At 40.5% G+C, this 17,483-nt stretch overlaps 1 protein-coding gene and 1 long non-coding RNA gene across 12 annotated transcripts in view; both read right to left on the minus strand.

Annotated features, from left to right (window-relative positions):
* Positions 1 to 1,028: 1,028 nt before the first annotated feature.
* LOC115419067 (uncharacterized) lies at positions 1,029 to 4,603 on the minus strand. Its single transcript, XR_003935394.1, has 2 exons — positions 4,284 to 4,603; positions 1,029 to 3,583 (listed from the first exon to the last, which is right to left on the minus strand). It is a non-coding gene; the product is annotated as an uncharacterized LOC115419067 (long non-coding RNA).
* Positions 4,604 to 9,198: 4,595 nt separating this feature from the next.
* Positions 9,199 to 17,483, minus strand: part of LOC115418719 (CREB3 regulatory factor-like) — a 62,796-nt gene continuing 54,511 nt past the window's right edge. For 7 of the 11 annotated variants that reach the window (XM_030133283.1, XM_030133302.1, XM_030133276.1 and 4 more), the window contains 2 exons: positions 14,537 to 14,665; positions 9,199 to 12,383 (listed from right to left, as the gene is read on the minus strand). In XM_030133283.1, coding sequence (XP_029989143.1) covers positions 12,271 to 12,383; positions 14,537 to 14,665 — 242 coding nt within the window. In that variant the 3' untranslated portion in view covers positions 9,199 to 12,270. The remainder of the gene's footprint in view (positions 12,384 to 14,536; positions 14,666 to 17,483) is intronic. The other 4 variants (XM_030133278.1, XM_030133279.1, XM_030133282.1 and 1 more) reach the window with 4 other exon arrangements.

The raw sequence follows: 17,483 nt of genomic DNA on the forward strand, positions 1-17,483 counted from the left end.
GTACTCTGGAGGCGTGGCTTCGGGGGGATGCCTGAAGAAAGGGGTTTGGACTGTTGAATTGAGTATTTTCAAAATGTAGCTGCTCAAACTGTTTTTCTAAGATCTCATACTGTGGAAAAAATAAATAAATTTAAAAAATACATTATGCCTATGAATAATGACAACTCCAATTTTTTTCTTGTTTTTGTTGCAGAAAAGTTAACATTAAATTATGAAAATATTTACATTTACTATCCTTTAATAATAAAATGTGAATAACCTGAACAAATATGAACAAACTGAAATACCTAAAGAAAATTCTATGCAATTCTATTACTTATCTGCCTGTTACTAAATGTTTTGTGCCTTTGTCCAATTTGTAATGCATACGTATAAATGGTAAGTTGAGGCATAATATTGTTAAAATAGCACATATTTCTTAAGAAATTTTATTTCTTTTTCAGGTTATTCACATCCGTTTTGGTTGGGTAAATGTTTTCATCGGGGTTTGTCTGTTAGCAAGAGAACTCAAAATGTTAAGGATGGATTTGGATGAAATTTTTAGGAAAAGCTGATACTGGCACAAGGAACAAATGATTACATTTTGTTGGTGGTTGAGGGTGGGGGTGGGGCACATGACTGATCTGCCTTGTGCGGAGGTCTGTGCTCTCTGGGTGCTTTTCTAGTTTGTAATTGTAAGTATTTGAATAATTTTAGTTTAGTTTTTTTTTTTTTTGCCCTGAAACAAAAAAGAAACATTTGGAGTTGTCATTATTTATAGGTTATTATGCTATTATTTTACTGGTCCGGACCACTGGAGATCAAACTGGGTTGAATGTGGAACCTGGAAGAAAATGAGTCTGACATCCCTGTGTTAAAATGTCTCTGATGAAATGAAAAAATGTGCATTGAAAATCAACACAAGCCTAGTTTTTATTTTAAAAATATACTTTAATACAACAGCTGCATATAAATATTAAAATATACATTATACAGGTGTACAGTACACTCACACAAAACCAAAACAAAAAATATTAGGCTTCTATTTGTACGGCACTTCTTGTATTTTATTATTTTTTTTTTTTTTCCTTTTTTCTTTTTGTCCTATTTTCTTAAAGGTTACTTAACTGACAAAGTAGTTGTACATACAGGTGTGTTAAAGTGTTAACAGGTCCAAAGTATTACTGTAGTATTGTGATTACTGAAAGACAGATGGAGAGGGGTGAAGAGGGGGTGGGAAAGGGTTAAGAGAGACGGGAGGGGGCAGTCAGGGGGTCGCTGTACAGTATATGACATGGCATTGTGGAATGTTTGCTTATCTCTCGGATTACTTTTCCTCCGATCTTTGTCAGATTAAAGATCCAGCAGGGATGTGATCACTCAGTACCCCACCCCCCCACACACATACACGGTTTCTTTTTTTAGACAATCCATATATTTTTAACTCTCCTCTTTTCTATTCGCATCCACCGCTGCTCTTTGATCCTGATTCTCGACAGAAACAACTGACTCGGTTTTGGTTAAAGCCACGAGCTGTGTTTCAGCCTCTTTACATTATGGTTACGTGTCACAGGCAGAAACCAGCATCCTATTAATCCTCAGCAATAGTTGAAAAGCCCAGGAAGTCATTTAACTACAATTATCACAGTTTGAAGGCATCCCAGTAACCTCAAAGAGTATTTCCTTCCTCTGAATGATACAGAGAGGGACGTCTCACACAGAGAACAAAAACAGCCTGGATTTTAATATTTCTGTTTGATACAAAACAGAGCTGTGGATGAGTAAGAGTGCAAATACTTCAGACCATATCAGACTTTCCTCTGCACTTTTACACATATTTTCACTGCCGGTACAGTCCTGTTAAGTATGAAACGGAAACATTTCAATAAAACCCTCTTTTTTGTTGTTCCTTGTGTGCACTTCCTCTCCTGCTGTACTGTATTTTTTTTCCTGAACACCACACCACAGAAGAAGTCAAACAAAAGACAGTTTTAAGGCGTAGCTCAACCCTTCAGAGCTTCATCTGAATAAGAAAATCGTACTAAGTGTCCCGAGTTGCAGCTGTTTGTAATCCAAAAGAAAAGAAAATGATCTCCCCTCTTGACAAAACTAAAAAGCTGTGTGAAACGGGATGGGATTCAATAGTTTCTGGCCTCTTGGGGACACCAAAACAGGCTAAAAAACACAACGTCAACATTTTATCACCTCCTGTTTGAAAATGGTTGCTCACATCAGGCAGTTATGCAGCTATATTATGTTTCATTCAGTCATGTGTATCCCCACCTGATGATTTTTCTTTATTTTGGTTCTTCATGAAGCCTTTTTCTGATCTTTAGCTGCAAAATGCTTAATCTACATAGAGTCTAAGTATGTCTGTCTGCAGTATGGTGCTGGGTGAGGCAGTCTACACTGGACATTTCATTAAAAATACAACAAAAACCTGCCTTTTAGAGCTGGAAAACAGTGACTCAGAAGCCAAAGACAAAGGCTAAAACACAGTAAGCCAGGTAATACATCTCTGGGTTCATCGGCATCACAATCTAACTGGATCCGCGTTGTGATTTCACAAACACTGCAGTCTGAAACAACACGTCTACTGCTACGATTTTAGCACAAAACAACCAGATTAGATCCGATTATGTTAATCAAATCAAGCAAAAAAAAAAAAAGGGTCTCATTTCTGACTTCCTGGATTGGTAATAGAGTCTGAACTCAAAGAAAAAAAAAAATCTCATTCAGCTTTTTATGTAAACCAGAACATGTTTGATCCACAAAGACAAAGGCTTTAAGAGACTTAAGGCGTTTCTCAATTCACGTTCTTGTCTGTTCTATTTGTGTGATTTTTGAAACGTCATCAGTCAGGGCCCAAGTACTGTTCCATTTAAAGTTTGCATAAACCAACATCAGACGGAATTTCCAGATGTTGTTCTTGTCTTTTAAATTAAGGATGCTGTGGATGGTGATTCATGTGGACTTGGTAAGCAAATATCCCAAGATGCATTTCGTGCTACTGTCAATTTAGGATGTTTCTCATTATCAAGTTTGCGAGTACCGTCTTGTGAACTCCGCGAGTACAGTCTTGGTAAGAACGGTCCCAGAGAACGGACTTCCTAAGAACACAAGTCTATCTGTTATTGGAACAGTTCCGTACTTATGAACTTGTATTTCTGCCATCGGCTCCCTAATGTATTTCCAGAATCCACCACAATATGTCACTCAATTTAATTTCAGTACATTTGTACAACTGTTTACAAGTAATTTCTATTTTTTAGACATTTTGTATATTCTTCAAAATCCCATATCAAGATGTACTTTCTCACTATTCTGCCTCCGGCGTGTGTTCCAACATTGTATCACATCATCTGGTGATGGTCATCGACTCAATAAAACATTTCTGAGGTAAGCCATAACAGAAACCGCTGTAGAACTGGAGAGTAGCACAAAATGTATCATGGGATATGTTCTGCCAAGTCTCCAACCAGTGCATCCTTGGTTTAAGGTAGCAGACTGTCAAGGGATGATTTGAGTCTCTGGAAGATGTGAGTTGTGCATGTGTAGATGCATTTATGTCTGTTGGCCAGCTTTTGTGAGTCGCTACGGCAACCTCGCTAGGACAAACGACCCTCTATGGCAGGGGTGTCGAACTCATTTTAGTTCAGGAGCCACATTCAGCTAAATTTGATCTGAAGTGGGCCGAACCAGTAAAATTATAATATAATAATACATAAATAATGTCAACTCCAAACTTTTGTCTATGTTTTAGAGCGAAAAAAGTCAATTTACATTATGAAAATGTGTGCATGTACAAACTATCCTTTCAAACAATGTGAATAATTTGAACAAACTGGAAAAAAATGTGTAATTTTCACAATATTCTGCCTCAGTTTATCATTTACACATATACATTATAACTTACAGATCGCTGTGGATCTACAGACACACAACATGTAGTAACAGGTGGAATATTGTTAAAATTGCATGTACTTCTCTTAAGACATTTCAGGTTGTTCATATTTGTTCAGGTTAGTCAGATATTTTTGCAATATTATACTTTGTTTTAGTGTAAATACATGAAACCATTTACATTTACAAAGAGAAACATTTGGAGTTGTGAGTATTTATAGGTTACTATGACCCACTTGAGATTGAATTGGTCTGAATGTGGAACCTGAACTAAAAGGATTGTTAATATCTTAGTGTAATTTTTGCATTTCACAAATTCATCCTAGGGGCCAGACTGGACCCTTTGGTGGGCCAGATTTGGTCCCCGGGCCGCATGTTTGACACCTGTGCGCTATGGCAACCTCGCAGAGCCGCAATGACCCTCCACTGCTCAGTTTCCCACAGATTTAGATCCAAGTGTTTGTCAGCTGGATAGACTCTCAGCTGTGAAAGAAACCAAAAGTAGGCATATCAAGTGACTGCAAATCAATTCTGATCACTAGAAAGTTACTCCTTGAAGGTAAAGTCAAGTCTCTGTACATTTACATAATTTGACTCAAACAACAGTGATTTGTCCTAGCGACGCTGCTGTAGCAAGTCGTAAAAGATGGTTGACAGAGATAAATGCTTCTACACATGCGCGACTTACATCGTCTGCAGACGCAAATCGTTCCTTGACCGTCACAAACCAAAAAAAAAAAAAAAAAAGACATAAAATATTGAGGAAAAAAAAAACCAAAAAACAACCCCCCCCCCCCCCAAAAAAAAAAAACAAAAAAAAACAAAAAAAAAACAAGATATAAAATATTGAGAAAAAAAAAAAAAGACCGTCACAAACCAGTGTATCCTTGGTTTAAGCTAGCAGGTAAGAACAACATCCCTGTGTTCCTTCTGATCCTGGTTGTGTAGAACTTTTAAATGGAACAGCACTTAGGCTGTGACTGATGATGTTTCACAAGATCACGAGAACGGAAGAACAATCAAGAACAGGTATTGAAAAACGGCCTTACCCTCCAAGGCAAATTACAAATGTAAGTTTTTTTCTTTAAGGAAATACTTGTTGGTTCTTGTTGTCATCTTACAGAAATCAGTATGTTTTGGAATAGATAAGTGATTATGAACAGGCGGTCTCCTGAAAAACAATTCAATAATTATTTAGTTAAAACTTTTTTAACGATAAAGCTAACCTCTCATGAATGACATCAGGAGGCAGATGGTGGAAATACAGCAGTGACAGGGAGGAAAGTTCACAAACAACTGTCCCAACAACAGAGAGATATGCATTCTTAAGAACTCCATTCACTGGGACCGTTCTTACAAAGACCGAACATGCAGAGTTCACAAGTCCGAACTTGGCAAACTTGATATTGAGAAAGGCCTTAGGAGTGCCTTCTAAAGAGCAGGGAATGTTGTGGGTAATATCAGGTAAGGATGCTACTTAGATCTGGGATGTGAGTGTAATTTAAACCACCTCCACCTTGGCTTCAGTGATAAGGAAAGTAGGTCTAAACAGACGTCTTCCTCCATCTGGATCCTTCCCAGAAGGAGGTTTCCAGGTCAGTGACAAAGCAGTCAGGGGTGTCAAGATGCAGACGTGGTGGCTGATGCCCTCCCCTTTTGCAGCTGTTGCAGAGTGACAGCGGGCGGAGGTGGAGGTGGTGCAGGGGGATTAAAAGGTTTCAGATAAACTTCTCTGAGGTCCTGGCTAAGTGCTGTTTTTCCCCCGGCCTCCCGTGCCTGGAGGCCCGTCGCCTTTGAAACTGGAGAATCCTGAGTGTCTCCGACAATGTGAGCACTGGAGCAGACGGGGACGGGCAGCCGGAGGTCAGCAGCGTCCCACCAGTGTAGGCTTACTGATGGCTCTATTCAACACCTCACTGCCCCATCCATAAGGGAACCACGCTCACATGAAAGGAGCCGAGGAAGGGAGCCGGTCCCTTCACCCAAACACCTCGTCTCACTTTATCTCCAATCAGCTTTAACCATTTACACACAAACTAACCAGGCAAATTCCTCTGGGAGAAGCAGGATTTAACACAGGCAGCTGTTGAGTCTCAACCGTCTAATATCTGCATAACAGTTAGAAAAGAATGATGGAAAACAGAGAAAAACAGCAAACCTTGAGCTTTTTTCTTGTAAATGTCTCAGACTGGGTTGCACCAATAGGTTAATGTAAATAAACATTAAAATAAGAGCATATTTCTAACACTTCAACAGCTCAAGAGCTGAGATTCACAAGTCATTTTCACTTCAATCATAACATTCGCTCTTATAATCGGCTGAACATAATGTTCACTCTTTCATGCAGCAATGATGAGAAAAAAATGATCCTTATGTTTACAGAATGTTGTAATTAATCAACTTTATGTTGAACCTGTTAAATTACACATTAAATATTGAACATATGCTGTTGAAATATTACAAACTCTCTGAGTCTAAATAGCATTACAGAGATTGATTTTAATAGGTTTAAAATGAGTAAATTCAGATTTAAAGTTAAACAATGGAAAAACTTGTCTCTTAAGCCAAGATTATTGATGTAAATGGAGAAAATACACAATAAATAAAAAAAATATGCATGTGGTTGGTTATAACTCTAAAAACTTTCATTACTTTTTATTTGTCATTTAATTTTTCAGTCCACTTTTATTTTACTTTATTTATGAATAGTCAGTTTAATGAATAAGATTTTTATTTTACACATTGACTGGTATTAGTTTAGTTTTTCAGTTATTATAAAGAGAATTGATTCACACAGTAGAGGAAACGATGAATGAGTTTGATTTTGAGGCTTATGAAGGTGTAAAGTTATTATGGGATCTTATTATCTTTGCTAAATTGCTGTTTGTTGATCCACAATTCAGACTAAACTGTGACAGTTCTGACCTTGTTTGTTGGATTCCAAATAGATCTTTAGTTCATCTAAAGACAACACAAACTGTACAGAAAACAGAGGTGATTTGTGGTTTTACTGTGTCTGTTTTCAGTCTAAAAACAGAGCTAACAGAGCTGTAATGTAAACTATCAGCTGATACAATGTTATTTTGAGCGACTGTTAAAATAAGCATCTATTAGTTTCTGAAGAAAACTTGATGATACCATCATACAGATGTGTGTAAACAATGAGCTTTATTTTATACTTTATTCCGTGACTGATACAGTCTGTGGATACATAGGGTTAGTTCATTGGTGGATTTGGTCCCAAGTGTGTTCTTGTACATCTGCTGGTGAGAGTTGAAATATGAATACTATATAAAACCACTTTTAATCACAATTTAATCACAGTTAAAAATAAAACCCTGTTGGTGCAAACAAGTCTTATTAATCATCAGAGTTGTTCAGTAATTGGGGGTTGATTATCTAACCCAGATGTCCACTGGATGCAGCCTCTGATTGAAGCTGATGCGGTTCCGATGCCTAGAACAAACATTTGAACCCAGCATCTATTCTGCGGCAAAGCCTTTTTATACATTTGACAAAAGATGTGCCTACACATTTCAAACTCATTTTCCATATGATCAGTGCGGTAGCTGTGCATGTTTACAGGCAGCACACTCTGAATAATGTATTTTAGCTAAAGAAAACAAGTGTAGCTTCAAGGGCTTCAGAAGAGATGCAAAATAAACAGGGTAAATCCTGTGCACTGCAAGTCTGTAAAGACAGACCCAGAGACAAATCAAAGCAACGGGAAGACGAGAGAACAAGAAATTTTCAGTGGAAGCTTTCAAGTTTGTTTGACCTCTGACCCCAGATTACTGTTGGTGCAGTCAGACGTGTTTTCTGTTTTCTGCCAATGTGTGCAACACTGGAGTAAAGTAAGAACACTGAAAGGTCAGCAAACAAAAGACTGTTCTGTAACACTATTTAGAATTTACAGAGTATTAGTATTATCTCAAAGGCATGTTCTTTATTTGACGTGTAATCTGAAATGCAGCTGAATGTGTCTTTCAATGTCAGGAGAATTTTGATTATTTCATTATTCTTACTTAAAAAATACAACCAATGTCTCATGTGTGAGGTTGTCAGGTTCTGCCGCTATGTTAGAGTCCTGTGGTCTTGATGCAGGAGATCAATCTCAAAGGTGGAAGTGGGTGGTACTTTCACTGGAGGAGAACTCAACTAATTCAATCAAAGTCACAAATGACTTCCTATCAGTGTTCAATAGGAATTATATCGATATCTCTAAGCATTTCCATGTTATAAACCATCAAAATATGGATCATTATAAGTAAAGGCACATTTTTAATATTTCAGAAATTCTTAACAAGTTCAAACATCAAAATTTCTCAACAAAAGAGCTGTCTGCCACGCTATTTAGAAAGATAAAGAGTTTACAGAAGATGAGGAACATCTTGATGGCTTGTGTTCACTATTTGCCATGTAATCTAAAATACAACTGGACCTGGACAATTTTGACACATTAATTGCTGTTAAATAACTATAGATAATTTGTGTGATGATTCAAGGTGGAAAAGGTCAGCAGTGATCAGCAGATTATTCTAAGAGTATTAGTTAAAATTCAACTTCTGAATTATTGACAAATAAGCTGATGAAGTATTACAAATATTCTGTGTTAGAGTTTTCTACAGTGTTGACGCTGCTTTCAGTGGACATCTGGATCATTTTTACGTCACTCAATCAGATGTAAGAGGAAAGGTGATATACCAGGTAGTTTTTGACCAAAATGACTAACATCTTGGCATTCTGCTGCAGGTTTATTCTTTACAAATGTGTTTCTTCATGAGTGGCCTTTTTAAGTGTTGAGCTCTTTTAGTTTCACTTGAGCCTCCACAGCTGAGACAGATCATGCTTTCACTACGAGACAGAAAAACTTTCCCTAAAAGTCGCTGAGCACGAGTGACTTTCATGACCGCTGACTTGTCTGCGTCTGACAGACAGTGACACCCAAGGAGGAAGTAGCCCAGATAAGAACCGTCCAGTTTTTGCTAAGTCATTGTCCATATTAGGTCAGACCAGGCTAAAAGTGTAAGCTCAGAGCACTGGTTCCGTTTTCCCGCTGAGCTCAGCCTGTCACGAAAACAGCTCTGAAAATGTAACCGGTCTTCTTTGGGTCATTCCAGTTTCACTTCACAAATCTGCCTCCTTTCAGGTACACATAAACAGACACTTTCTGGGAAACTGATTCAGGAATGTGAGCAGAGACAAGTAGCCTTGCCAAGCCTGGCCACTCCCGGTTAAAGCTTTACAGTTAAAGGGAAATGCAGTGAAACAAAAAAGAAAAAAAAAAAAAAAAAAAAAATTGAAATGTTTTTTTTCCTCCATGGAGACAAGATGCTATATTCTCCACGTGAGCTCTAACAGGAGCTCAGGACTTGCTTAAAGTCTGGTGTCAGGTCTGTTTGCTCTGGATCTGAGGCTATGATTCACTGCATTCGTTTTTGGCATATAGATTAATGTACACAGCAGATGGTGTTTTGTGTTATGTAACCTCACATTAGAGGGAAAACATCAGGACAAACATCTGCATCCAAAGCTGGAATCTCTCCTAAACCCAAAGACCTCCCATCCTCCAGGATGACAGATACAGTCATACCATTCTTTTTAAAGACTCTGTGATTTGTACAGTTGTTTTCTGTCGTTTCCTCTCTTTGTTTGCAGCGAGGCATATGCAGGAAGCTGCTGCCAGCACGAGATCCTGTGACTCCGTTGGCAGCTTCGCCAGCTTCCCAAGCCTTGAGAGAAGTGGGAGGAGTAATAGAAAGAGGCCAGAGAGCTCCTTTAACCAAACAGGCCGAGGGTTTTCTTCTTCTGGCCTCAGCGACCTCATCTTACATAATATTTCACTGTAAAATGATCAAATTCAACGTGAGGCCAGACCAGGTTTCTGTGGTCTAAACGGTTATTAAGAAGTTGCAGTGACATCAGAGGATCAGGCGTCTTTCCTTGCAAAGCCACAGACTATCAGTGTTTGGCATCAGTGTGTAAGAGCTCTGCTCACCAGCGGCAGCGCTCCACGGCCAAACCTTTCCAGCTGAAAGACAGGAATCCTCTGTTTACAGTACAGTCCTAAACTCACAGGAACACGAGCAGCGATTCCCAGAAATTAAGGGATACCGAAACTAAAACAGGAGCAGCGCTACAATGCTCTGAACACTCCACGTATCCTTGGCTCTCGCAATGACCGTAAGTCAGAGCTCCAGGAGGTGAAGAGTTTAGGCTGAGCTGCTCCTCTCCTGCTCAGGACAGGAAATGGAGTTTCCATAGGAGCAACAGTGTTATAGAGCAGCAGCTTTGGACGACGGCCCAGACGGGAGCTTGTCAAGGCTGAAAAACAAAAAGAGAATTGCTTCGCTAACAGCTCCTCCTCTACTTATATTTCCCAGAGATGATGTTCACAGAAAGCGGTGCCAGCTACTCTTTCCATGTAGAGTTTTAAGTCTTTAAGGAAAATTTTCTCTCGTTTGGCTGGATGTGTGAGAAGACATAGCACAGGCCTGTCCGTTTTCTTTCCTCTAAATTGGTAAAGTCAAGTGAGGCCAACGCGAAGCAGTAGTCATGGGTTTTACCTTGTAATAGGGTTTAAGATCAGGCATAATAACACAGGTCCCCGTGGCTTTAAGCTCCAGGCACTTTAGAAAGGCGTCATTATGCCAAACTGCCTATTACAACAGTACGTGCTCACAGGACAAACCCCAGTCAGCAGTTACTGCCTGATGCCTCCGCTCAGGTTTGCATTGCTTGGTTTTTTTCTCATCACACAGTAGCACCATACTGAAACAAACAGAGACCACCGGCCGCTCACCAAGAGCCTTTCAATCAATATCAGTCTTTAGAAAAAAGGTGCCAAGAGTCTTTCTTTTTTTTTTTTCTCTATTGGAGGATCTGAAGCCCTCTTCAAAGGTGCTTAGTTGCTCTTACCACAGTGCAATTCAAAGGGTCCTTGACTGTTTTATGTCCAAACACATTTAGAGACCTTGGACAGGTTGGTCTACAGCTTCAGCAAAGACCACAGAAGAAAAGGCAGATTTTAAAACTCAAGACTGACACCCACTGTGTGGGCTGTGGCATTGCCAAAAAACAACATAAAAAAAAGAAACAAGTTATTTGCTTTCTAGCTCTACAAGTGTTTTTTTTCTCTATTTGTCATTGCAATTCAGGAAGGTGCGCTACATAAATCAGGTCAGAGGTTGAGGAGAGGGCTTGGGGGAGGCATTGAGGACACTTCCCTTTTGTGGGTAAAAAATAAAGTCACTGCAGATAAGCTGTCAGTCCTTTCCTCACATTGACAGTAGTGCATTTGAGTGATTTAAAGTCTGATGAGTAATCCTTTAATTAAGGACAAATGTGGGTAAACATGACAACAATCGAAATATCCCACTCACTTCTCAAACTACATGATGTGTTAATGATTGGCAGCATCTGAAGCAGTGAGACATTTTGGTGTCTGAGTGGTTCAGCAGTTTCAGTAATCTTTGGTCAGTCTGAATTAAGGTGCAGTTTCTTTTTCTTTTTTTCTTTTCTTTTTTTTTTTTTTTTTAAACTTTGCTTACATTTGATAGGGTGAGATGGTATTAAAAAAGGGGACGGTGGGGATTAAAGCTCCAAGGATTTTTCCACAACAAACAGTTGTTTTCCATTAACAGCTGGTCTGGCATTGGGACTCCCATCACAACACTTACTGACATTTCAGATGCCGATGCAATCCAAATGGTATGCAGTGCTTCTATAGGAGCCTGGCCAAATGAGAAACACACACTCGCTTCTTTGTTTTCCAGGCCTGGTCTCCTCCCACTTCCTTATTTTAGCGTTTCCTCTATCCTCAAATGCCCCCTTGCCCTCGGCTCACTACTAGTCCCCTGCCGACAACTACGACCATCTACAAAACAGTGCAATGTCTATTCATAGGCACAATGGGATACAAATACAGCACACGTAGGGAGAGAGGAACACTATACACGCTCATACAGTATGTTACAGAGACACACACACACACGCACGCACACACACAGACAGAACACACAACACAGAGACATCATCATCATCATCATCATCGTCAGCAGCAGCAGCAGCAGCTCTGGCCTGGTGGTGTTTGTGGTGCAGCCTGCAGAGGCAGAGCGGTGAACAGGACTGCTGTTAGGAGCAGGGAGGTCATTTACTCCCATTTTGTTTAGGCTACTCCTCCTCCTCCTCCTTTTCTTCTTCTTCTTTGCCAGCTTCTCCATGCCTTTGCTGTGAGGGTGCAGGCCCTTAATCCTGGTCAGGTAGGATCAGATCAGGAGTGCGAGGAGAGGAGGGGGAGGGGTGATGAGGAGGAGGAGGAGGAGGAGGAGGAGGAGGAGGAGGAGGAGGAGGAGGAGGAGGAGGAGGAGGAATGGTTGCCAGGTGAGTTTATCCCGCTGCCTCATCTTCATGTGAGGGCTCTTTATGTTGGCCCTGACCGCCGGCACTGGCTGCCAAAATCCTCTGCACAAAGTCTTTGGTCCGACCAGCAACTAAGGGACCTGCAGCAAATCAAAGAAAAACAAACAGGTGGAATAGAATGAAAACGAAGGAATAGAGAATGCAAATGTAACACAGACAAACTCTCTTGAATTTGCCCCTTGAGATGTTGTGGTGTCTTATTTTGGAGGGTCCTCAAGACACAAATACAGAGAACACACAAAAACAGACAACACAGTAGTACATATGATTTACTGCGACTGCACAAACACCAACAGCTCCTTCACCCACAACTACTAATAAATAATACAAATCAGGATTTCAGTTTGAACAGATGAAAAACAAACAAAAAAAGCACTGATTTGGCACTAACACAGTTCATCATTATTCATTAAACTAGAAACAAAAATTAACTCAAAACATAAGCAGGTTGGTTTAATATAAGAAAATAACAATGACTTAGAGCAACTAAAAGTTAATACTGTGAACTGGAAATAATTAGAAGAACCTATTGGTTAATGAATTGCAAGTGGTTTGCATTTGTTGTTACCATGTTAGTTTTTTGGAGCCAAAAGTGACTATATTTGGATTAAAGGGGCAGAGCTGCAGGAACGTGAGGGAGCAGAGTTGAGCTCATGCTAAATGCTGGTTTTCTGACTAGGGAATAGTAAACTCCGCCAATGAGTAACAGAGTCATTTTACAGACTTGTTAATGGAATCTTTTAACCACAACTAAATGTGTTTTATTAATCAAAGCCCAAAACAGACAGTCCTGATGTCTAATTAAGGAAAAAGTTAAAACGGGGTAAGATCAGTTGGGTGTTCCAAATGAAATAAATGAAACCACAATTAGTTCAATGCAAGTCTATGGGAGACTTGGCTTTGTGAATGCTTTCCTCATGTATTTCTTATCCTATTAGATTATCCAATCCAATCCAGCTTTATTTGTAAAGCACTTTAAAACAACCACAGCGGACCAAAGTGCTGTACAGAAAAATAAATAAAAACCAAAATAACAGAGTAAAATACAAGAATAGATTAAAAGACATAGAACTGTAAAAATAAAATTAGAAATGAAAATAAATAAATAAATAAATAAAAATCAGAAGAATAGATAAAACCTAAATAAAGGAATAAAATACAAGAATACATTAAAACATTAAAAAGCTGTACAAGTAAAAACAAATAAGAACAATAAAACAGATTCTGTCTTTGAGCATACTCTAAAATTCAACTATGAGAGAAACTTTTTTCCATGACCTGCAAAAGCACCCTGATAATGTTAGATATTTGTGTTTCTAAGAGGATATAAAGATGTATTGTTGAAATTTCTTATCTGAATTGAATGATTCTTAAGTTGTGCAACACTCACGCATTGGTGTTGTTTCGATCTTTCTCTGTGACTGTGCACTTTCAGCTGCATTTTACCATACCATACCAACTTCAGTTATTAAGCACTTTAAAAACTCTACAGCTGGCCAAAGTGCTGTACACAAATCATAAAACAAGGGAATAAATAAGTACCTGTTCTACCTCCCAGTACTTTAATTCAAATGTGCAATAACTTGTTTTTACCTTCCAGTACTTTTATTATTATTATTATCACTTTTTTCTGATCAGTACTCTGTTTTACAAGTGTGTATTTGTGTTTGTCTGTGCAATAACTGTTTTTATATGTTGTAGCTGTGGTTATGTTTTGTTTCTGTTCATGTCTTTTTCTTTGGATTCCGTGACTCAGGGAAACACAGAAGAATTCCAATGTACCTATACTACAATGTATCTATGCAAATGGCAAATAAAGTCTATTCTATTCTATTCTATTCTATTCTATTCTATTCTATTCTATTCTATTCTATTCTATTCTATTCTATTCTAAAAAGTAAAACAGTGATAATACAGGATGCAAAGCGGGCTTAGAACAACAAAATACAACCATCAAACAAACAGACAAATTAAAATCTGGTAAAAATGACATAGGAAATCTTAAAAACATCTCACTCATTAATTAAAAGCCAATGAAAAAAACAACTTTTTGAAAGTGATTTAAATACAGGCAGAGACTGAGCCTGCAAATATCTAAAAGTAACTGGTTCCACAACTTTGGGGCAGCAACAGAAAAGGCATGAACAGTGATGTATAAATAAATAATACTGATGTTTTTAGCCAAGAAAAGTAAGCCTTTTATGTATGCTGTGTGTGTTTGTTGGTGTCTCACCGCTGGACTCTCGGAGGATGTCTTCCAGACGTTGGGTCATCCCTCGTTCATCAGCGTCGTCTTCATCACTGCTCTCCACCCGCAGTCGAATCACCTCTTTGATCCGCAGCAGCGCCCCCAGCAGGTTCTCTGCACAACAACAACAACAACAAAAAGGTGAGAACATAAGTGTTTCTGACTTAACTGTGACCGCAGAATAGATGTAGGTGTGGTTCGTTTTCTAAACTGCATTCTAAGCATAAAAGCTTAGGTGTTGCATTTATTCACAGCAAAAATATTGAATCTTGTCCCACAGTATCAGAAACATTCAACTTTTTATGATTATATTTAGGTACAGATAGCACCTGGTTAAGGTTTGAGGGAAAAAGTGTTTTGTACAGACACAAGTTAGAAAGTGAATAAGACAGGATGAAAAAAGAGAGAGTCATGCGAGGGGAGGAGGAGAAGATGTGGGTGAAAGAGGAAGTGAGGGGATGTGGGAGGTTAAACACAGTGTGTGTGTTGGCGCCGCTCCAGGAGAACTGAAATTCACTGGAACCCAAACTAAAAACCAACACAACGCAGTGATCAGGAATGACTGGAATGTAAAAAAAGGGGAAAATGGAAAAAAGGGACAAAGGAGGTTGGAGGGTGGTTTGGGTTGAATTCAAAGATCCACGGGAGGAGGAGGAGGAGGGGGAGGGGGAGGGGGAGGGGGAGGGGGAGGCAGAGTAGAATGGGTTGGCAGATTTGGCTAAGAAACCAAATGAAGTCATTCTTGTTGGGTTTTCCTTTTTTGATCAGGTGCGTTTAATGAGCCGTTTATTACTGGCAGTAACGAGGGTGTTTTAAAGTGACCACAAGTGAAATAACAGAGGTTGACTTTTAGTGCAAGTTTTAACAAAATGTTCAAAAACTGGAAAAAGAAAATATGAATTTCCAAATTTTACCAGCAGCTCTTTTTTAAATTGTGCATTGCTCTTGACTTTTCCTAAAATTGCGTTGCATTGTCTATAGTTAAATATACTTAAGATTAAAAATATGGGAATTTATTGTTCTACCACCGTGACCCACGTCCAGGCAAGATGGGTACTGGAAACTTTGGGCAGCGTCACGTCGTGGGCAGGGATGCTATTCAAAGCCAGGAAGTCCAGGTGCTTGATCATCAAGAAGGGCAAAGTTACCAGCAAGTTCAGTCTCCAAGTCCAGAGTGAGGTCATTCCATCGATCGAGGGCAACCCAATAAAGTGCCTGGGAAAGTGGTTTAATGCGTCACTGAGACGGTGCCAACGTTGACGAGGCAGTGAAGCAGACTGAAGAATGGCTGAGGAGGATCGATAGATCTCTACTTCCGGGCAAGTTCAAGACCTGGCTGTATCAACATGGCCTCTTGCCTAGGCTCCTTTGGCTCTTCACTGTTTATGAGTTCCCCATGACAGCTGTAGAGGCCATCGAGAGAAAGATCAACAAGTATCTACGAAGATGGCTAGGCATTCCCCCAAGCTTCTCCTCAGTGGGCCTTTACATTCGGTCTGGGCAGCTGCAACTCCCTTTGTCATCAGCTGTGGAGGAGTACAAGGTGGCAAAGTGCAGAGTTGTGCTGAGCCTGAGGAACTCCAACGATGAGCTGGTTAAACAAGCAGGTGTCACAACCAGGTCCAGGTGCAAGTGGGCCGCCAACACAGCTGTGGAGCAGGCAGTGAGCGCTCTGAAGCTCCGTGACATCATTGGCAACCAGTGCGTCCATCGGCAAGGCCTCGGCACTGCTCATTTCCAGACCTGGAGAGATGCAAATGTAAGATCGAGAAGAGATATGGTGCAAGCGGAGGTCCGGAGCAGGGAGGAAGAGAGGCGGATAGCCAGGGCAGTGGAACAAAGCTCCCAGGGGGCGTGGACAAAATGGGACCTGCCCAGCCGTAAGGTCACGTGGGCAGAGCTTTGGCGACTGGAGCCTTACCACATCTCCTTCCTCTTGAGGTCCGTGTATGATACCCTTCCTTCACCATCGCATCTGCATACATGGGGGCTGAGAGAGGATCCACTCTGTAAGCTCTGCAGTCAGAGGGGAACTTTGGCACACATACTGTCTGGGTGTAAAACAGCTTTAACCCAAGGACGGTATAGATGGCGCCACGATAAAGTTCTCCTCTCTCTTGCTGATACCATAGAGCGGGAGAGGGGCAAAAAGAGACCAGCCGGGGTTGCCACAAGGAGTGCGATCACCTTCATTAAGGAAGGAGCTAGGCCCATCCACACCATAAAAATAAAGCCCAACATTCTCCAAACTGCAAGCTCCTGGGAGATGAGGGTCGATGTAGGAAGGCGGCTGCAATTCCCGGAGGTGGTCCAAACAACCCTCCGGCCAGACATTGTGCTGTGGTCCCCGAAAGACCAGAAGATAATTCTGGTCGAACTAACAGTGCCATGGGAGGAAGGTTGTGAGGAGGCCCACGAAAGGAAGGCCTCAAAGTACCAGTCTCTTATCCAGGACTGCAGAGACAAGGGCTGGCAGGCATGGTTGTTCCCGGTGGAGATCGGGTGTCGGGGCTTCCCAGCCCAGTTGGCATGGCGGTTGCTGTCAGCTCTGGGGTTGGACGAGCGGAACAAGAAGCAAGCGGTCCGCAGGATGGGGGAGGAGGCAGAACGCGCCTCGTGTTGGATTTGGAGTAAGCGGGAGGAGGAAAGCTGGAGGCCAGGAGCAGGTGGGCAGTGAGCTGGCCACTCACTGCCGGCCCACCAACTGGAGAGTGTTGTGGTTGATGGCCGAAACACTCTAAGAAGGTTGTGTACCACCTGACGACACCTGCTCCTGGTCAAAGGCTACAGCTACCTGCTAAGGTAGCTGAGAGAAGCACCCAAAGTGTATGTAATAAGTCTATTTCCACTGTGACCAGGTCAAATTTACCATGATAAAAATGAGCGGATATCTAACCATTTTAGTTTTAATGCAACAAAATCTGAAAACTAT

The sequence above is a fragment of the Sphaeramia orbicularis genome, chromosome 1 (genome assembly GCF_902148855.1).
Source record: "Sphaeramia orbicularis chromosome 1, fSphaOr1.1, whole genome shotgun sequence".
NCBI classification, from domain to species: Eukaryota; Metazoa; Chordata; class Actinopteri; order Kurtiformes; family Apogonidae; genus Sphaeramia; species Sphaeramia orbicularis.